The 17,040-nt window shown below is 40.6% G+C and overlaps 1 protein-coding gene across 2 annotated transcripts in view; it reads left to right on the top strand.

The window, feature by feature from the left end:
* KIF16B (kinesin family member 16B) overlaps positions 1-17,040 on the top strand; it is a 566,152-nt gene that overhangs the window by 242,347 nt on the left and 306,765 nt on the right. For both annotated transcript variants that reach the window (XM_077485929.1, XM_077485928.1), the window contains exon 15: positions 1,609-1,746. In XM_077485929.1, coding sequence (XP_077342055.1) covers positions 1,609-1,746 — 138 coding nt within the window. The remainder of the gene's footprint in view (positions 1-1,608; positions 1,747-17,040) is intronic.

The raw sequence follows: 17,040 nt of genomic DNA, 5'->3' as shown, positions 1-17,040 counted from the left end.
CTCAGTACTATCAGCTTCATCTTCCAGGTGCCTCCTGTAGCAAGCAGGGTACTAAGGAGACACCTGTGCATGCGTGCTCCTGAGCCAGGCTGTGTGCATCCATAAGCACACACTGCACCAGAAAGCCAAGCCCCTACTCCTGCCTCAGGAGTTTGACTGACAGCAGGAGCCTATGGCTTCCCTCACCTTTTCCTGTGAAAGCAGGTAGTAAAAAGGAGGGGTGTTTGAGGGACAGCACTGGAGTGGTGACCTGGAGCCAAGTAAGTATTTAGGGATGGGGGGTAGGAAAGGTAGTGGGGCATTTTTTTGACCCTACTGCAGAGATTAAGGAAGGGGCACCCAACCAGTGGCCCGCGACCTTCTATGGGATGGCGAATCAGCAAGCCCAGATCACGGTTAGCTGACAAGCCATCCCAGAGCATCAGTGTTGTGAATGGAGCCGGCGGTAGAGGAAGTAAGTGGCTGTGAAGCAGAGCGGTATAAGCCAATGCTTCCTGCATAGCACCGACTCCTGTCACAGGCGGAGTGATACCAAATGCCTGGGACAGCTACAGCCAGCAATACCTGAATGGAAGACTGCTATTTAAAGGTCAGTTTATTACTAAAATCAAAGTGTGTATATATGGGCGTAGCTGTTCTACAGGGGTTACTGGGCTGCTTCCAAACTGATCCGTAGGTGCAGCGCAGTGTACCTGCTGGTTACCTGCACTGAGCCATAGACTTTGGTCTTTACCTGTGGGTTCTCCTGCATTCAGGAGTTTTGGTGCACTTTCACAAAGTGCAGCACGCCTGCAGGAGTTAATAGAAGTGTATTACAAAGTGCAACAAAGTTACAGGAAAGCCACAGGTTCGTTTTATAGGTGGACCCAATTGGACCCTCCATTCACCTCATGTAAATGGACTTGTCCTTTTACAACCCCCCCCCCCACCTCCAGCCTGATCTGCTAAAAAAAAAACAGAAGCACTAATGACTGCTTGGATATTATCAGCATTTCTTGGGATCTCCAGCAGCCATTTTGTTGAAGGGCAAGAATGATGCAAGCTCTGGCCTACCTGTCTCCGCAGCAGTCTGTGGGGATGAAATAGAAAAGTTATGTCTGAAACTGAAAGACAGATTTTGACTTTTTACCAATCTACTACAATATGTAAAACTATCTTTAAAATCAGAAGACTTTGAATTATTTTAGGGGTAAATATCAGACTCCATGCTAACAATGTAAATCTTATTTTGTGTAAGTGACAAAAACCTATATAGCTTTGTAAAACTCCCCTCTTCCTTCTTAAGTAAAACCTAGAAAAAATATAATGTTTACTATTTGGTTACCTTATTAAAGCCCTAGGTCTACAAACAACTAACCACTAATCTGTTATTAGGATAGGCTTTGGATGCAGAGTTATAGGGTACTAAACTCACAAACCTCTTAGAAATGGGAAAAAAACATCTTGTGTGTGTCCCCTAGGCTCTCTCTCCTAAATTGGAAATGTGGATTTTCCAGATATCCATTTTCGCTTTTCTAATAGTATACAAATTACTTTATATACATCACATCTGAATATTTTGTATTCATTCCTGCAATAATCATATTCATCCTTATCTTCAAAACACAGTGCTGCATGGACTCGATTTGGGAAGTGAACATTGTATCTTTGAAAATCTCAATGGTACAGTAACTCTTATTCCACTGAATGAAGCACAGTGCTCTGTAAATGGAATCCAGATTGGAGGACCTTCTCAGTTGAACCAAGGTAAGGAAAAAAACATGGTTGTTTGTTGCATTATTATTAGCCATCCATTTTTTTTTCTTCCTGATGAATTGTTTCCCTGGCATAAACCCTTACAGTTTCCACAAAATTGCAGTTTCTGATCTACTTAGGACCTGAGGTCCACACCAAAAACGTATTTCCAAAGAATCACCAGGCTTACCTAAAGCGATAGTGTAGCCCGCTTTGTGATTTTTATATTTTTAGTAGTATTTGTTTCTGCACACTGTTGATTCTTCATATTGCATCCAGCCCATCTTGATTTGAAATGGTAATGGTTCCAATGTGTACAAAAGAGCTACTATGGATACCCTGGATACAGTTGGTGATATCACCAGGGCATGCACTCTAAAGGTCCGGACCTTCAGATCTTTGTGCCGCAACTGAGGGCTCACGCATCACTTTAGCAGGAGTGATGTCATCGCGGCTCCGGCTAATCGCATAGCTGGAGCACATGCAAACCCGGAAGAAAAACTGGGGGAAGATGTCCGCTCTCTCAACAGTGACAGCGCGTCACTGGAAGGCTTAATTTCTTATCTGCTTACTAGCACATTATGCAGTTTCCTTACATGTCTTTTTTTTTTTTTTTTTTTTAAACAAGCCGCAGTTTGCTACTATTTTAATGGTAAATTTAAGAACGGGACTGTCCAGAAGACACTACTTCTTTAAAACATCACAAGGAAGGAAGTATTGTGTACATATGCCAAGTAGGAGCTCCTCCAGGAGGTAGCCTACAGAAAAACCTCTTCTAATTTGTGGAACTATATTTTTCAGCTCCCCTGTAAGTCTTGGATGATGTTCAAGATTGAGACTGTGGCGAAGATGAGGGCAGTTAGAACTATAACGTATAATTAAGATGGGGGATATGCAATCTTGAAGCCCAATTAACCACTTGCCGACCGCCGCACGACGATATACGTCGGCAGAATGGCACGGGCAGGCATATGGGCGTATATATAAGTCCCTGCCTGCCCGCGGGTGGGGGGCCCGATCGGGCCCCCCCCCGGTGCCTGCGGCGGTCGGCATTCCTTCGAGAGCGATCCGGGATGAGGGGGCGGCCATTCATTCATGGCCACCCCCTCGCGATCGCTCTCGACGAATGGAAATCCCCCGTGACATCACTTCCTCTCCTGTAATGTAAACACAGGAGAGGAAGTGATGTATTCTCTCCTCTGTGTCGGTATTTTTCGTTCCGACACGGAGGAGAGCGGATCGGTGAGTTGCACCAACACTCTACACACACAGTAGAACATGCCAGGCACACTCACACCCCCCCTTTACCCCCCGATCACCCCCCCAATTACCCCTGCCCCCCAGTCACAGTGACACCAATGTCATTTTTTTTTTTTTTTTTTTTGCATTGGTGTCATTTGTGACTGTAATAACTGTTAGGGCAGTTAGAGTTAGCCCCCTTTAGTTCTAATGTACCCCCCTAACCCCCCCAATAAAGGTTTAACCCCGTGATCACCCCCCGTCGCCAGTGTCACTAAGGCTGGGTTCACATTGCAGCGGTTTATGAGAACGAATGTGATTCGCACCGCACTGCAGTGCAAATCACATCCGATCTCTGTGCGATTCGAGTTCAGCCATTCGCCGCACCCGCCACACCCGCCGCACCCGCCGCAAATTCGCACGGGACCCTTTTTTTGGCCCGCAGCAGAATCGGATCGCATGGGTGTTCACACCATGCGATCCGAAGTTTGCAGATCGCACTGCGATATGCGAACTGATCTGGGGGTGTCAGTAACATTTCACTGACACTCCCAGCAGTTCGCATAGGGCAGTGTGAACTGCCGCCGGGAGGCATGCGATGCGGGAACCCGCCGCGGATTCGCGGCGTTTCCGCATCGCTCCAGTGTGAACCCAGCCTAATAAGCGATCATTTTTCTGATCGCCGTATTAGTGTCACAGGTGACGCTAGTTAGGCAGGTAGGTATTTAGGTTCGCCGCAGCTTTTTATAGCGCCAGGGACCCCCATATACTACCGCATAAAGCCCCCTGATTGCCCCCTAGTTAACCCTTTCACCTGTGATCACCATATAACTGTTACAGGTGACGCTGGTTGGTTAGTTATTTTTTTATAGTTTCAGGGCACCCGCCATTTATTACCTAGTCTCACTAGTGTACCCCTAAATTTAGGGGTGTCTACTTTCCAAAATGGGGTCATTTGGGGGGGGTTTGTGCCATCTTGGCATTTTATGGCCTTCAAAACTGTAACGCCCATAGAAAGCCTGAAGGCGGTGCTTGGTTTTCGGGGCCCCGTACGCGGCTAGGCTCCCAAAAAGTCCCACATATGTGGTATCCCCGTACTCAGGAGAAGCAGCAGAATTTATTTTGGGGTGTCATTTCACATATGCCCATGGCATGCGTGAGCAATATATCATTTAGTGACAACTTTGTGAAAAAAAAAAAAAAAAAGTTTGTAATTTTCCCGCAACTTGTGGCAAAATATAAAATATTCCATGGACTCAACATGCCTCTCAGCAAATAGCTTGGGGTGTCTACTTTCTAAAATGGGGTCATTTGTGGGGGTTTTGTGCCATCTTGGCATTTTATGGCCTTCAAAACTGTAATAGGTAGTGAGAAGTGAACTCAAAAATTTACGCCCTTAGAAAGCCTGAAGGCGGTGCTTGGTTTTCGGGGCCCCGTACGCGGCTAGGCTCCCAAAAAGTCCCACATATGTGGTATCCCCGTACTCAGGAGAAGCAGCAGAATTTATTTTGGGGTGTCATTTCACATATGCCCATGGCATGTGTGAGCAATATATCATTTAGTGACAACTTTGTGAAAAAAAAAAAAAAAAAAAAAAAGTTTGTAATTTTCCCGCAACTTGTGGCAAAATATAAAATATTCCATGAACTCAACATGCCTCTCAGCAAATAGCTTGGGGTGTCTACTTTCTAAAATGGGGTCATTTGTGGGGGTTTTGTGCCATCTTGGCATTTTATGGCCTTCAAAACTGTAATAGGTAGTGAGAAGTGAACTCAAAAATTTACGCCCTTAGAAAGCCTGAAGGCGGTGCTTGGTTTTCGGGCCCCCGTACGCGGCTAGGCTCCCAAAAAGTCCCACATATGTGGTATCCCCGTACTCAGGAGAAGCAGCAGAATTTATTTTGGGGTGTCATTTCACATACGCCCATAGCATGTGTGAGAAATATATCATTTAGTGACAACTTTGTGTAAAAAAAAAAAAAAAAAAATTTTTTTTGTCATTATTCAATCGCTTGAGGCAAAAAAATAAAATATTCAATGGGCTCAACATGCCTCTTATCAATTTCCTTAGGGGGTCTACTTTCCAAATTGGGGTCATTTGGGGGGGTTTTGTACTGCCCTGCCATTTTAGCACCTCAAGAAATGAGATAGGCAGTCGTAAACTAAAAGCTGCGTAAATTCCAGAAAACGTACCTTAGTTTGTAGATGTGACAACTTTTGCGCAAACCAATAAATATACAATTATTGACTTTTTTTTTACCAAAGACATGTGGCTGAATACATTTTGGCCTAAATGTATGACTAAAATTGAGTTTATTGGATTTTTCTAATAACAAAAAGTAGAAAATATCATTTTTTTTCAAAATTTGCGGTCTTTTTACGTTTATATCGCAAAAAATAAAAATCGCAGAGGCAATCAAATACCATCAAAAGAAAGCTCTATTTGTGGGAAGAAAAGGACGCAAATTTTGTTTGGGTACAACATTGCATGACCGCGCAATTACCAGTTAAAGCAGCGCAGTGCCAAAGTGTAAAAAGACCTCTGGTCATTTACCAGCAAAATGGTCCGGTCTGAAAGTGGTTAAACCTTCTTAGTTTATTCTTCTAATGCAGTCAGGCAGCATATACAATAATAAATATGCCTTTTTTTTTTACTTTTTCATCATCCAGGTGCTGCAGCAAGGGTAAAAAAACTCACTCAAAGCAGGCCTTCAGTCATTTTTTTTATTTTTTCCATCTATTAAATCTTCTGCCCTTATTGTTTTAACTTTGGGTAGTAAAATATTTTTTCTGCCAGTAAATACCTGATACGGCCCACTTTCAGTTTCTTGTCTGGTAAAAAGCCTAGGCCAGTGATGGCAAACCTTGGCACCCCAGATGTTTTGGAACTACATTTCTCATGATTCTCATGAACTCTGCAGTGTATTTGAGCATCATGGGAAATGTAGTTCCACAACATCTGGGGTGCCAAGGTTCGCCATCACTGGCCTAGGCTTATGACATCATGCACAGCTCTCTCTCTCTTGTGAGAGTTTGCCAGGAAGGGAGGGAGAGTGAGTCCTAAGAGGGCCAATGGAGCTGCAGAGCTTGAGTTGTGCCTTTGGGTGTCTCTGAAAATCCAGGAAGTGAACAGGCAGCAGCTTCAGCTGCCCACAGTTAAATTGGGTGCAGCCAGACTTAGTGGAGGGAGATTTCTGCAGTATATTTTGCAAGTACAGAATCACAGTATAAATAAAATAATATGCAAAGTGGTTGGAGGGAAGTTTCAGAATGGAAAATATGTTTTTATTACAGATTATATGAGCAGACTAAAGTTCCACCCTTTTAAAAGTCAACTACAAAGGGTGTAGCGGCTGACTTTTAATAATTGGACACTCACCTGTCCCATGGTCCAGTGATGCGGGTGAACGAAGCCCCGCTCCTCTCTGCAGTGCCGGCATTGTAACTGTGGGCACCTGGCTGTGGCTTCACAATGCGTGTTGTTAATGGCCGGGCAATCTTCTGGGACCTGTGACGTGTCCCAGAAGATTGCAGGGTGAGGGGGGAGAGGTGAACTTCCTTCCGGTGCCATGAACCCTGGGAGGAAGTTGGAGCTGGGTGCCTCTAAAAAGAGTGTATCCCTCCTCAGGATATCAGGGGGTCACCATCACTTAAAGCGGAAATTCAATTTTTTGGGTGGAACTCAGCTTTAAGTATTCCAGAGATCTGAGACTCTGCAGAAAACTGCTCAAATCAACATCCTTCTTTCTTCCTGAGTAGAGCTGTTGAGCAGATCAGTGTTCAGAGGGGTGTCCTGAAGAGCTGGGCCACTGCTAGCAAAAGAGAAGCATATGCAGGCTGACTGCATTACATTAATAGATGAAGAGTGTGATTTAAAGATCAAGTTCCTCTTTTACACAATTTCTACCTAACTCAAATTTTCTGTGAATTATTTATATCTTTAGTAGTAGTTATATTTCTGTACATCGCTGATTCATATTGCATCCAACCCATCTTGATTTTAAATGTTAATGGTTACTATGAGTACAAAAGAGCTACTATGCAATTTACCTTACTGAGACTTTTAAAGTGGTTGTAAACCCTTACAAACCACTTTGACCCTACAGGTAAGCCTAGATTAAGGCTTACCTGTAGGTCCAATAAATATCTCCCAAACCTATGCCGTTTAGGAGATATTTGCCCGAAGACGGGCACCGCTGTCTACGGCGTATGCGCCGTAGACAGCGGCGCGCAGGCGCACTGAGCGTGGCATCCTCGATAATGAAGATGCCGCGCGTCTCGGCTCCCGTGCGCATGCGCGGGAGTGACGTCATCGCGGCTTCGCCGAATTACAGCGGCGGAGCTGCGAGACCTACCGAGAAGATGGATGCGGCGGACTACAGGGGACAGCGGTGACTTCGCTGGCTCCTGTGTCAGGTAAGTGACACATAATGGGCTACTATGCGATGCATAGTAGTCCATTATGCTTTGCCTTTGCAGGGAATGAAAGGGGAAGTAAACTCATCAGGGCTTACTTCCTCTTTAAGTTTAGCCACCCCCTGCATAACACTAGAATCAATTACCTTGGGGCTGATTTACTAAAGTAATAGAGGCTGCTCACTTTCCAAAGTGACTGTCCCCATTGTAAAATGAATGTGTGCATTGTGCAAAGTGAATGTTCATTTAGATGTGTGAATGAATTGAAGCTCTATTAAATTCAATATACATTGGGTGCAAATAGCGTGTGCGTGTTATACGCCAATACTTCAATTTTAGCTGCGTTATTTAAAATTTACGTTTTTTTTCCTGAAACTTCCCTCTTAAAATGAATGCGCGTGTTATACGTCGATAAATACAGTATTTTATTTTTTTTGTCCTTTGCACATAATTGGTTATTCTAAGTGTAAAATGGCTTCTCCTTGTACACCAAGCTAAGTGAACAATCATTTGACAAAGAATACATATGCTTTGCAAAGTGAACATACTCTATTCTTTAGTAAATGAAAAAAATACAGTGTTTATTCCAGATATAAAATTGAATCCAGTTGTGTACTCATTTATTACATTTATTTACCATAAAACCTTCATTCATACCTTTTTAATCTTTTTAGCTTCCTGTCATATGCACAGCAGCCTCAGACCTGATGATCTTTGTGTACATATGTATAAATGTGTATGTACTGTGTGTGTATATGTGTGTGTGTGTGTGTGTGTGTGTGTGTGTATATGTGTATATATATATATATATATATATATATATATGTATGTGTAAGTATGTGTGTGTATATGTATGTATGTGTGTGTATATATATATATATATAATCTCCTTCAGTTCACTTTTAAAATGCATATCTATATGAAATCTAAAAGCCTATACATAGCTACATTTTATCTTGATATCTTCATGGCTTAATGTGGTTTTTAGCCAGTTTATTTTTTTTTTTTAATATTATTAGCTTGTAAAACATTTACATTTATTTTAGAAAAAAAAATGTAATTTATACATGACACTAATAAAGTGAAAAAGCATCCTAGAATAGACATCCGAGAATACATATTGTTCACAGCGATTGGTGTATGTATATGTCTGTGTATTTATGCATGTGTATATGTGTGCGTGTGTATATATATATATATATATATATGTATGTATGTATGTGTATATCTATATATATCTATCTATATATATATATATATCTATATATATATATATATCTATATATATATATATATATATTGTATATATCTCAGTCGCTGTGAACAATATGTATTCTTGGATGCTTTTTACTTTTTGTACCAATAAATGACCAAAACTTTTTATTGTTAATACTTTTTAGTTTGTACCTTTTAAAGTCCCATTCCCAAGAGGGGTATCTGTTCTTTATATGTAGTTAAGGGATGACAGCACACAGCAATATTTGTCCATATGAGCTCTTTATACTGATACTAATAAAGAGCAGCCTGTTTGGTTTTATGAAATCCCAGCTCCAGTTTTTCCCTTTTGGACTGCCCCTGCAGGTAGAAAACCAAAATGGGTATTTTGTTTGTTGGGGTAGAAGGGTTTACACAAGTCCTCTAAGTTAATAGTCATCAACCCTGTCCTCAGGACTCACTAACAGGCCAGGTTTGCAAGATAACGGAAATACATCACAGGTGGTATCATTTGCTGCTCGGTGATTGCAGTATTCTAGTCTGCATCTCCCCAAGGTAATACATAAACCCTGGCCTGTTAGTGGACCCTGAGGACTGGGTTGATGACCACTGCTCTAAGTCATTCAGCTGGATATAGTTTTACATCTGGCTATATTATCTGTCCACAACACAGTCTGCTTGACAACACGGCCTTATGAAAATGTGGAAATATAGCCTAGATCTTCATCTGCTTAGCTGCAAGTGGTAAATATAATATATTCATGTGCAGTTTGTCAAATTTACCTGACTACTAAGATTTTTTTTTTTTTTTTATCCTTGAACATAATAAATAAGGAAATATATGCAAAAAACACTCCTTTTAAAAGAGTGGTACAGTATTTTGCAAGCAATGTTCTTGTTGAAATTGAATATAATCATACTACTTTGTTGTAGAAAGAAGTTACTGAGCTGATGACTCTGGAAGTGACTAAGATGATCTTTTATGAAGAATGAATAATTTAAATAGTTTTCATAGTTTAGATCTTTTATACCTTTTTGGTCTAAAAAAAAAATTAAATTGGTCAATTGAAATGCCAAAACAAGTAACATTTTTGTGATCTACATACACATTTATATTCTTTAGCATTTTTTTCCAGGATAAAATATTCAATGTTTTCATTGCATAATTTTTATCATTTCAAACCAGAGCTGCAGGTACCATGGTTTCAGTCTCCCACCTCTGTTGAATTAGGTGCGCTGTTAATGACGGGCACAGCGTGGGAAGGCTGCGGTCCACGCTTGTCTTCATACTGCCGACTTCTTCCCTGCATTAATTATTTATGCTTTAGTGACTTCTAAACTTGCTGCTTGTCAAAGTGTTTTGCAGTACTTCCACAGTCTGAACATGGAGTACATCTACGTCTCTAGAGCTAAATATTCATCTTGTTACAGAACCCTGGCAGTATGAAGATTAGCTTTTACTGCTTAGATATAGTCGACGAGTCATGTAACATACATAGTTATGACTGAAGTTTTGTAATTATGGTAGGTAGGTAGGTGCAGGACATGGATGGATGCTTGGAGCCAGTAGGGCACACCAAAAACATACAATTGGTAGCTAATCTTTGCCTTTCATTTCAGATCAGCAGAAGTACTACAAATTTTAGACCCATGTAATAAGGTGTAGGAGAACTTTCATTAAGTCATGCCTGGGATTCCTTGTAATTGTTCAAAAATAGAAAAATCTAGAAGCTGCTACTGCCGATTTGGTTTCCATGTTGCACATTTCACGGATATTATGTTCATCTTTGTTTCAACACCTGGTGAGTCGCTGACCCTGAACAAGCCTGCAAATATCAGGTGCTGAGATATCCAATATACCCATGCCTATTTCAGGGCAGTGACTCAGTGGTGTAAAAAGTGGCTTCTACACAATCAAAGTGTATTAAGGACTAGGTGAAAAGCGAGTTTAAATGTAATTTTTCAGCAAGGTAAAATCATATGCCATTTTTTGCAGTATAACACAGTATCACACAATAAGAAAATAAGTTATTTTGATGGAAATAAACTACAGTCCCAAGACTGAGGGAACGACTAAATGCAAAAGAAAAAATATGCTATATATGAAAGACACGATACATACACTAGGGTCTTTGGCATGCCCATTTCCCTAAAGGGTAATTCCAATTTTGCTAGTTAAATATGTAATATAATGTTTTGTTTAGCTCTGTAAAAGTGTGTATATAGTAGTTTTATCTTTGTGTTTTTTCTTGTTTGCAATGTTCCCTATTCTTTGACCAAAGTCGCAATATAGCTGTAGGCATTATTGTCCATCTTTGCTTATTGGCTGCTGTATAGACACAAGACACAAGTCCATCTAGTTCAACCAATAGAAGGAAAAAATATATATATATACAATCCTATGCCCACAGTTGATCCAGAGGAAGGAAAAACAAAACCCCAATAAAGCATGAATCCGTTTGCTCTGGCAAGGAAAACAAATCCTTCCTGATCTCCCAAGTGGCAATCAGATGTTTCCTGGATCAACTTTCCCTATAAATATTAGTATCCGGTTACATCTAGGAAAGAATCCAGGCCTTTCTTAAAACAATCTACTGAGCTAGCCAGAACCACCTCTCCAGGGAGTCTATTCCACATTTTCATAGATCTTACAGTGAAGAAGCCCTTTCGTATTTGGAGATTCAATCTCTTTGCCTCTAGACCTAAAGATTGCTCCCTTGTCCTCTGTGGTGAGTCTGACCTTAAAGGGAATTACTCAATGCCAAGTATTAAACCACGTATGTATTTATACATGTTGATCATATCCCCCCTTAATCTCCTCTTCTCAAGAGAGAATAAATTCTGTTCCTCTAATCGTTCCTCATAGCTGAGCTCCTCCATGTCTCTTATCGGCTTGGTAGTTCTTCTCCACACTTTCTCCAGTTCCCCAATATCCTTTTTATGAACTGGTGCCAAAACTGAACTGCATATTCCAGATGAGGTCTTACTAATGATCAGCCTTCTTTTTGGTTACTTGGTCTGGGTCCATTCTGCTTGCATACACAAAAAAAAGGTGCGTCTTTTCATTCTGGTCACTCTTTCACATTTATATTGTGTGAATGCACAATATGTGCCTTTATATATACAGAGTTTCTTTGGACATTCCTGCAAGTGAAAACATCTGCCAATCCAAGCTGGGATTTCTTGGTTGCAGAAAACTAACATACCCACAACACCACCACTGTATCTTTCTTACCCATCCTCAGAAAACAGAATGATGGCTCGTAGAACAAAAGAAACCGCCCAAAATACACATGCAACCGAAAACTAGGCAAAATACAAAATCTTAAAGTGCTACATAAATTGGCAGCACTATACAAGTAGCTATAATAAACTAAAATGATTGACTGATGCAAGCAAAAATGAAACGGCAGGTAAGCTTTTTCTTTTCTTTAAATAAATTTTGATTTTTGAGTTTATAAAAAGACAAAACCTATTACAAGTGTACAAAAGAAAACTGTACAAAAAAATAAAAAATTAGTACCAGAACATTTCACATGTCTCATGCTGGTAACAATCGTGCCACCCAGTAAGTGCAATAAATGCAAATACAATAACAGTCAGAATAAAGTGCAGAACACTATTAGGTATAGAGTTATTATGACTGTACAGAAGCCAGAGTTAAAGGACTAGTAATTCTCTTGCCCCAAATTTTATGGAAAGCTTTTGGTTTCTTCCGAAGGTAAGTTTATATAAGGGTAGGGAGTCATTAATGAGTTTTAACCAATGCCTCAAACTAGGTGATGTTGATCCCTTCCAGGATAACAGAAGGGATTTCTTGGCATAAAAATATAGTATATGTAGCAATCTCTTAGCATATGAAGAGCATTTAGGTCCCAAAATATACCCAACAGACAATTCTTGAGGTTCAAAATATTCATTAGACCCAATGTAGTGGAAATGAAGGAACCTATGTCTGTCTAAACTTTCTGAACTACTGAGCAGGATAAGCTTCTTTTTTTTTCAAATTTACAACAACAAAAGTGTAATTAACCTTTAAGCCCTTGTACACACGGTCAGACATTCCGACAACAAAATCCATCGGATTTTGTCCGAAACTTGTGTTGCATACACCCAGTCGGACAAAGTTGTCGAAAATCCGATTATGCGTAACGTGATGACGTTATTTCGTTACGACGGGACTACGTTCAGGCTAATAGCCAATAGCTTTGGTCTAGGAATTTGATCTCAGCATGCGTGGCACTTTGTCCGATCGGATTTCTCTACACACAATCGGACAAAGTCCGATCGGATCATGTTGTCGGAAAGTTTTATAGCCCAGCTCAAAAACTTTGTCCGTCGGATATTCCGATGGAAACAGTCCGATGGAGCCCACACACACAGTCGGATTATCCGACAACGCGGTCCGATCGGACATTTTCCGTCGGAATGTCTGACCGTGTGTACAAGGGCTTAGTTTCTTTTTTCTTTGCTTTCCCTGTTTCCCTCTCCTGCAACGGCATTCCTGTATCCCCCCCCCCTCATATTTTTTAATGTGACTCCTCCCTTCAAGTTTATCCCATTTTCTTTTTTTTTTTTTTTTTTTATAAAAAACAGCCACAGAAAAGTATAGTGTTATAACTGGAAATATTTTTTGTTATATTTAATTTTCCCCAATGGCAATCCCTATGAATGTCAATAAACCTGCAAATGTGAAAAAAGAAAGAAAATAAATTACTTTGAAATAAAATTCACAGCGATTATGTTTTCAGTGTAAAATGTGCACTTCAAGCATGGCCCTCATATTAACACATGAGCACCAAAAGGGAGCCATCACTTTGTTCTCACCTGCATCCATTGTATAAGTGTATGGAGACAGTGGAATACTCACTTTGCGTTGCAATAAATAGAATGTAGCAGTTGCAGAACTGGTCATTGTCCATACTGCAGCTCACACTCCCCATAATGGCTCTTCCTGGCACCTGTATTGCATCAAGAAGACCATAGCGATCATCAACATGAGGTCAATGAATACAAGGGGAACAAACCTTTTAAAATTGCCACTTTGTTTCACTGGAGTTAGACATGCTTGATTTAGATCATCAGTTGGTTGCTAGAGCTGAGATGTAATTTTTTTTCATTTTTTTTTTTTTTTTATAGGTAGCAATTTATTTCATTACCAGGCTTATTAAATTAAAAAGAACGCTTGCATGTAAGCGAGAACAAAATACCTTGTGAGTGAAATGAGCTATAGTACATAACACAACCATTATGCTTAACCTTCCGCCTAGTACATCACTTTACCATCTGTTTTGTTATGATTATTAACACGCTTTTCTCAGATTGCTGAGGTGATCAAAGTTACATGAAAATATTAAACTACGTGTGGTGGTTTTCACTGAAAGAGCTAATGAACAGTTCTGGAAACTTTAATGGAAGGTTAATAATCGGGTTATTCCCCCTCCAGTAGGGAAATCTATCATTGTTATAGTTCAGTGGCAATCATACATTAATTTGTAATGCTGTTATTAGCCTCAGTCATCTTTCTATCTTGTTAGTCCTTTTATAATGCTATATAGCTGAACCAAAGAGCCACTGTGTTGGAATATTGTAGGTTTTGTAAGTGGACCTCAGTCAGCTTTGAGACACCCAGCTGGTGGATGGCTGATTAAAGGAACTGAGGCGGAAAGCTATATGATCTGGAAGATCAACAGCTTTGGAAGAACTTAGAAGGAAACTAAGATGATTCTCTACAAAGGTGAATAAAAATGAAATGCTTTTTACTTCGGTTGACTTATTTTGTCAAATTGGTGTATTTTCTTGGAAGTTTTCCTGCAAAAGTTTGAAATATTTTTCTTTATATTCAGTGTACAGTTCTAGTCAAGATATTGGATGGAAGGTTGTAATGATCAGCTTTAAACCTTCACCATGCCGGTTGTTACTTAGTATTGCAGTTCATGGTGGCTGCAAATTTCAGCCCTTATTTGCTCATTTTGACATGCCCTGCATGCACAAAGAAACACACCCAGAAAGGAATTGTAATTTTAAGGCCTCATTCAAATGGATGCTGAGCCCCATTCTCTGTGCTAAGCTACTTTCTGCTGCATGCGCATCCACCTCAGAGCTGCATGCAGGCAGCCCATAAAAATAGATGCAGACAAAGCAGCTGCATGGACAGCCACATGTCAAAATTTGACTTACTAGCAGGGACAGGTGCTTGGATCCCAAAGCCAGGCACTGTGGGACTGCACCCTAAAAATCCGCTTTTTGGGCCAGTTCACACCAGATGCAGTTCCGTTTTTTTGGGGGCCAATACAGTCAGTTCTGGTCAGTTTCTGCACCAGAAACTGCCTGGAAACTGACTGCATGGTGTGATCTAGAGTCATTGGAACACATGGAAAACACTGTGCATGCATTTTTAGTGCAGAAAAAAAGCACGCGGAACTGAACGGAACTGCGTCTGGTGGGAACTGGCTCTTTAAGCTGCCCATTCACACTTTTTTTTTGCTTGTTGTCTGAAAGGGCCCCTTCACACGGGCTGTCCGATCAGGAGGTCCCCCTGTCCGTTTTTCAGGTGGACCTGATCAGATCTTGCAGTCTTCCCTATGGAGCGGTGGTTGTCAATGGACACCTATCTGATCCTGAATTCAGACGGATGGTGATCTTATCTTGCATACATCTGATAGACAGGATCAGATGAAAACACAGGCTGTCTGTTTCCATCTGATTTCCCCATAGAGGAGAGCGAGACTGTGTCTGCTCTGCACAGTGGAGCAGACTGGACCTGTCATTTGCCTGCTCAGTGGGAAACAGCAGAGCGATCCCCCGCTAAGCAAGCAGAATCCATTGCATGGCGGTGCCCGTGTTAAAAGGGCCAAAGAGAAAAGCTAAACAAATTATTTGATCCATAAATGGCAAAGATGGACAAATCTCCCCTGCCGGCTATTGTATTCTGGCAGCTAGTGCCACTGGCTGGCAGAATACCTGAACAATACCTGCTACCGAGTGGATACTGTCATTGTACAGCTGAGAACTTTTTGTGCAGCTCCTTCAGAATCTCCAGATCAAAGTTGATTGAGCCGGGAGTGGCTGATTTAGCAGGGATCATCTGAAATTCAATGCATGTATAGCCAGCTTTACCTTTTTATGTAAAAAAATGAAGGGTCCATCCAATTTCTTCTGTACATTGCTAGAGCATATTGTTGTTTAGAGGACTAATTTCATTCATATCACTTTAGGTCTGTATGTTGGCAACAACTGGCTGCTCATCCATGTTTAAATCACCCTCCCATTGCAATATCTCCTAAGAGAAAATAATTTGGTTAGGCGGTAATGGGTATATTGATCTTAATTAACATTTTGTGTATTTCTTACAATTTTGCTTCAGTCACTGCTACTGAAAAAAACCCGAAAATATTATGTGTCAGTGAAGGTAAATGATCATTCTGTCTTTGTTCTATTTGTCTTAGGTGACGCATGTTAGTCCAGGCGTACATTACATTACCTTTGAATAACCTGAGAATTTGTGTATATTCTTGTGTATGCCCTTTTTCCTTCCCGCTGTAAGGTGTTGTGTGGCATTTTCCACAATGATTGGGACTGGTGTCAACATATATTGTGGATGTGATGGATGTATGTTGCATGTTTTCCCCTCTTTGATGGATGTTCCTAGTATTTTCCCCTTTGGCCAGTAGGTGTTTTTTTTTCAGTATTATCCCATGATACCTGGATGAATATTGTGTGTGGCATTTTGCTTGTAGCAAATATTTCCCGTGATAATTGTATCTGTGGCTATAATGAATGTTGGTAGACTCGTACATAATACAGCAACCTTCACATCACTGTGTTCACATGTGTTGTAGTTGCTATGCAGTGTGCTTTAGGTGAGTTTTAGACACATTTTACATGTTACTATTGATCCCTATGGAAGGGGGCCCCACCAAAATATACAAGTAGGATTTAAACAAAAGGTTTATTGACCGTTCTCTCATTACAAAGGTGTAAAAAGCCAGTAAAACAGATTTTCACAGATCCCGCTAAAACGCAGTGATGTAAATATATCTTATTGGATTGCTGAAGATTGATTACTCTGTCACCAATATATACTTTACAATACTTAGCAGGAGGCTACATGAAAGGCCTGACCTGTATTAGTCTATAGAATAGACCAGACCTTTATTAGAAATTGCACACTGCATATGAATATTATAGGATGAGAGTCTTTAAAGCAGCCTTTCTCAACCTTTTTATCCTGGTGGAACTCTTGAAACTAATTTTCAGGTCTCAGAGAACCCCTGGGACTCTATGAAAAAAAAACAGTTTATTGGGGGTCAGAGGTAGAGTGCCACCCTTACAGAGAACCAAAATAGATTGTTGGTGTCAAAAAGCTGGCTCTGCCAAGTGGAAACTTGTTGGTATCAAAGTGTTACTAAACCCAGAACCCTGAATTCACCATATC

This window comes from Lithobates pipiens, unplaced genomic scaffold (assembly GCF_037356315.1).
Source record: "Lithobates pipiens isolate NorthernLeopardFrog02 unplaced genomic scaffold, aLitPip1_a1.2 Scaffold_18, whole genome shotgun sequence".
In the NCBI taxonomy this organism is placed as follows: domain Eukaryota; kingdom Metazoa; phylum Chordata; class Amphibia; order Anura; family Ranidae; genus Lithobates; species Lithobates pipiens.
Note: the sequence above shows the minus strand (reverse complement) of the source record. Positions and strands in the feature narration are given on the sequence as shown.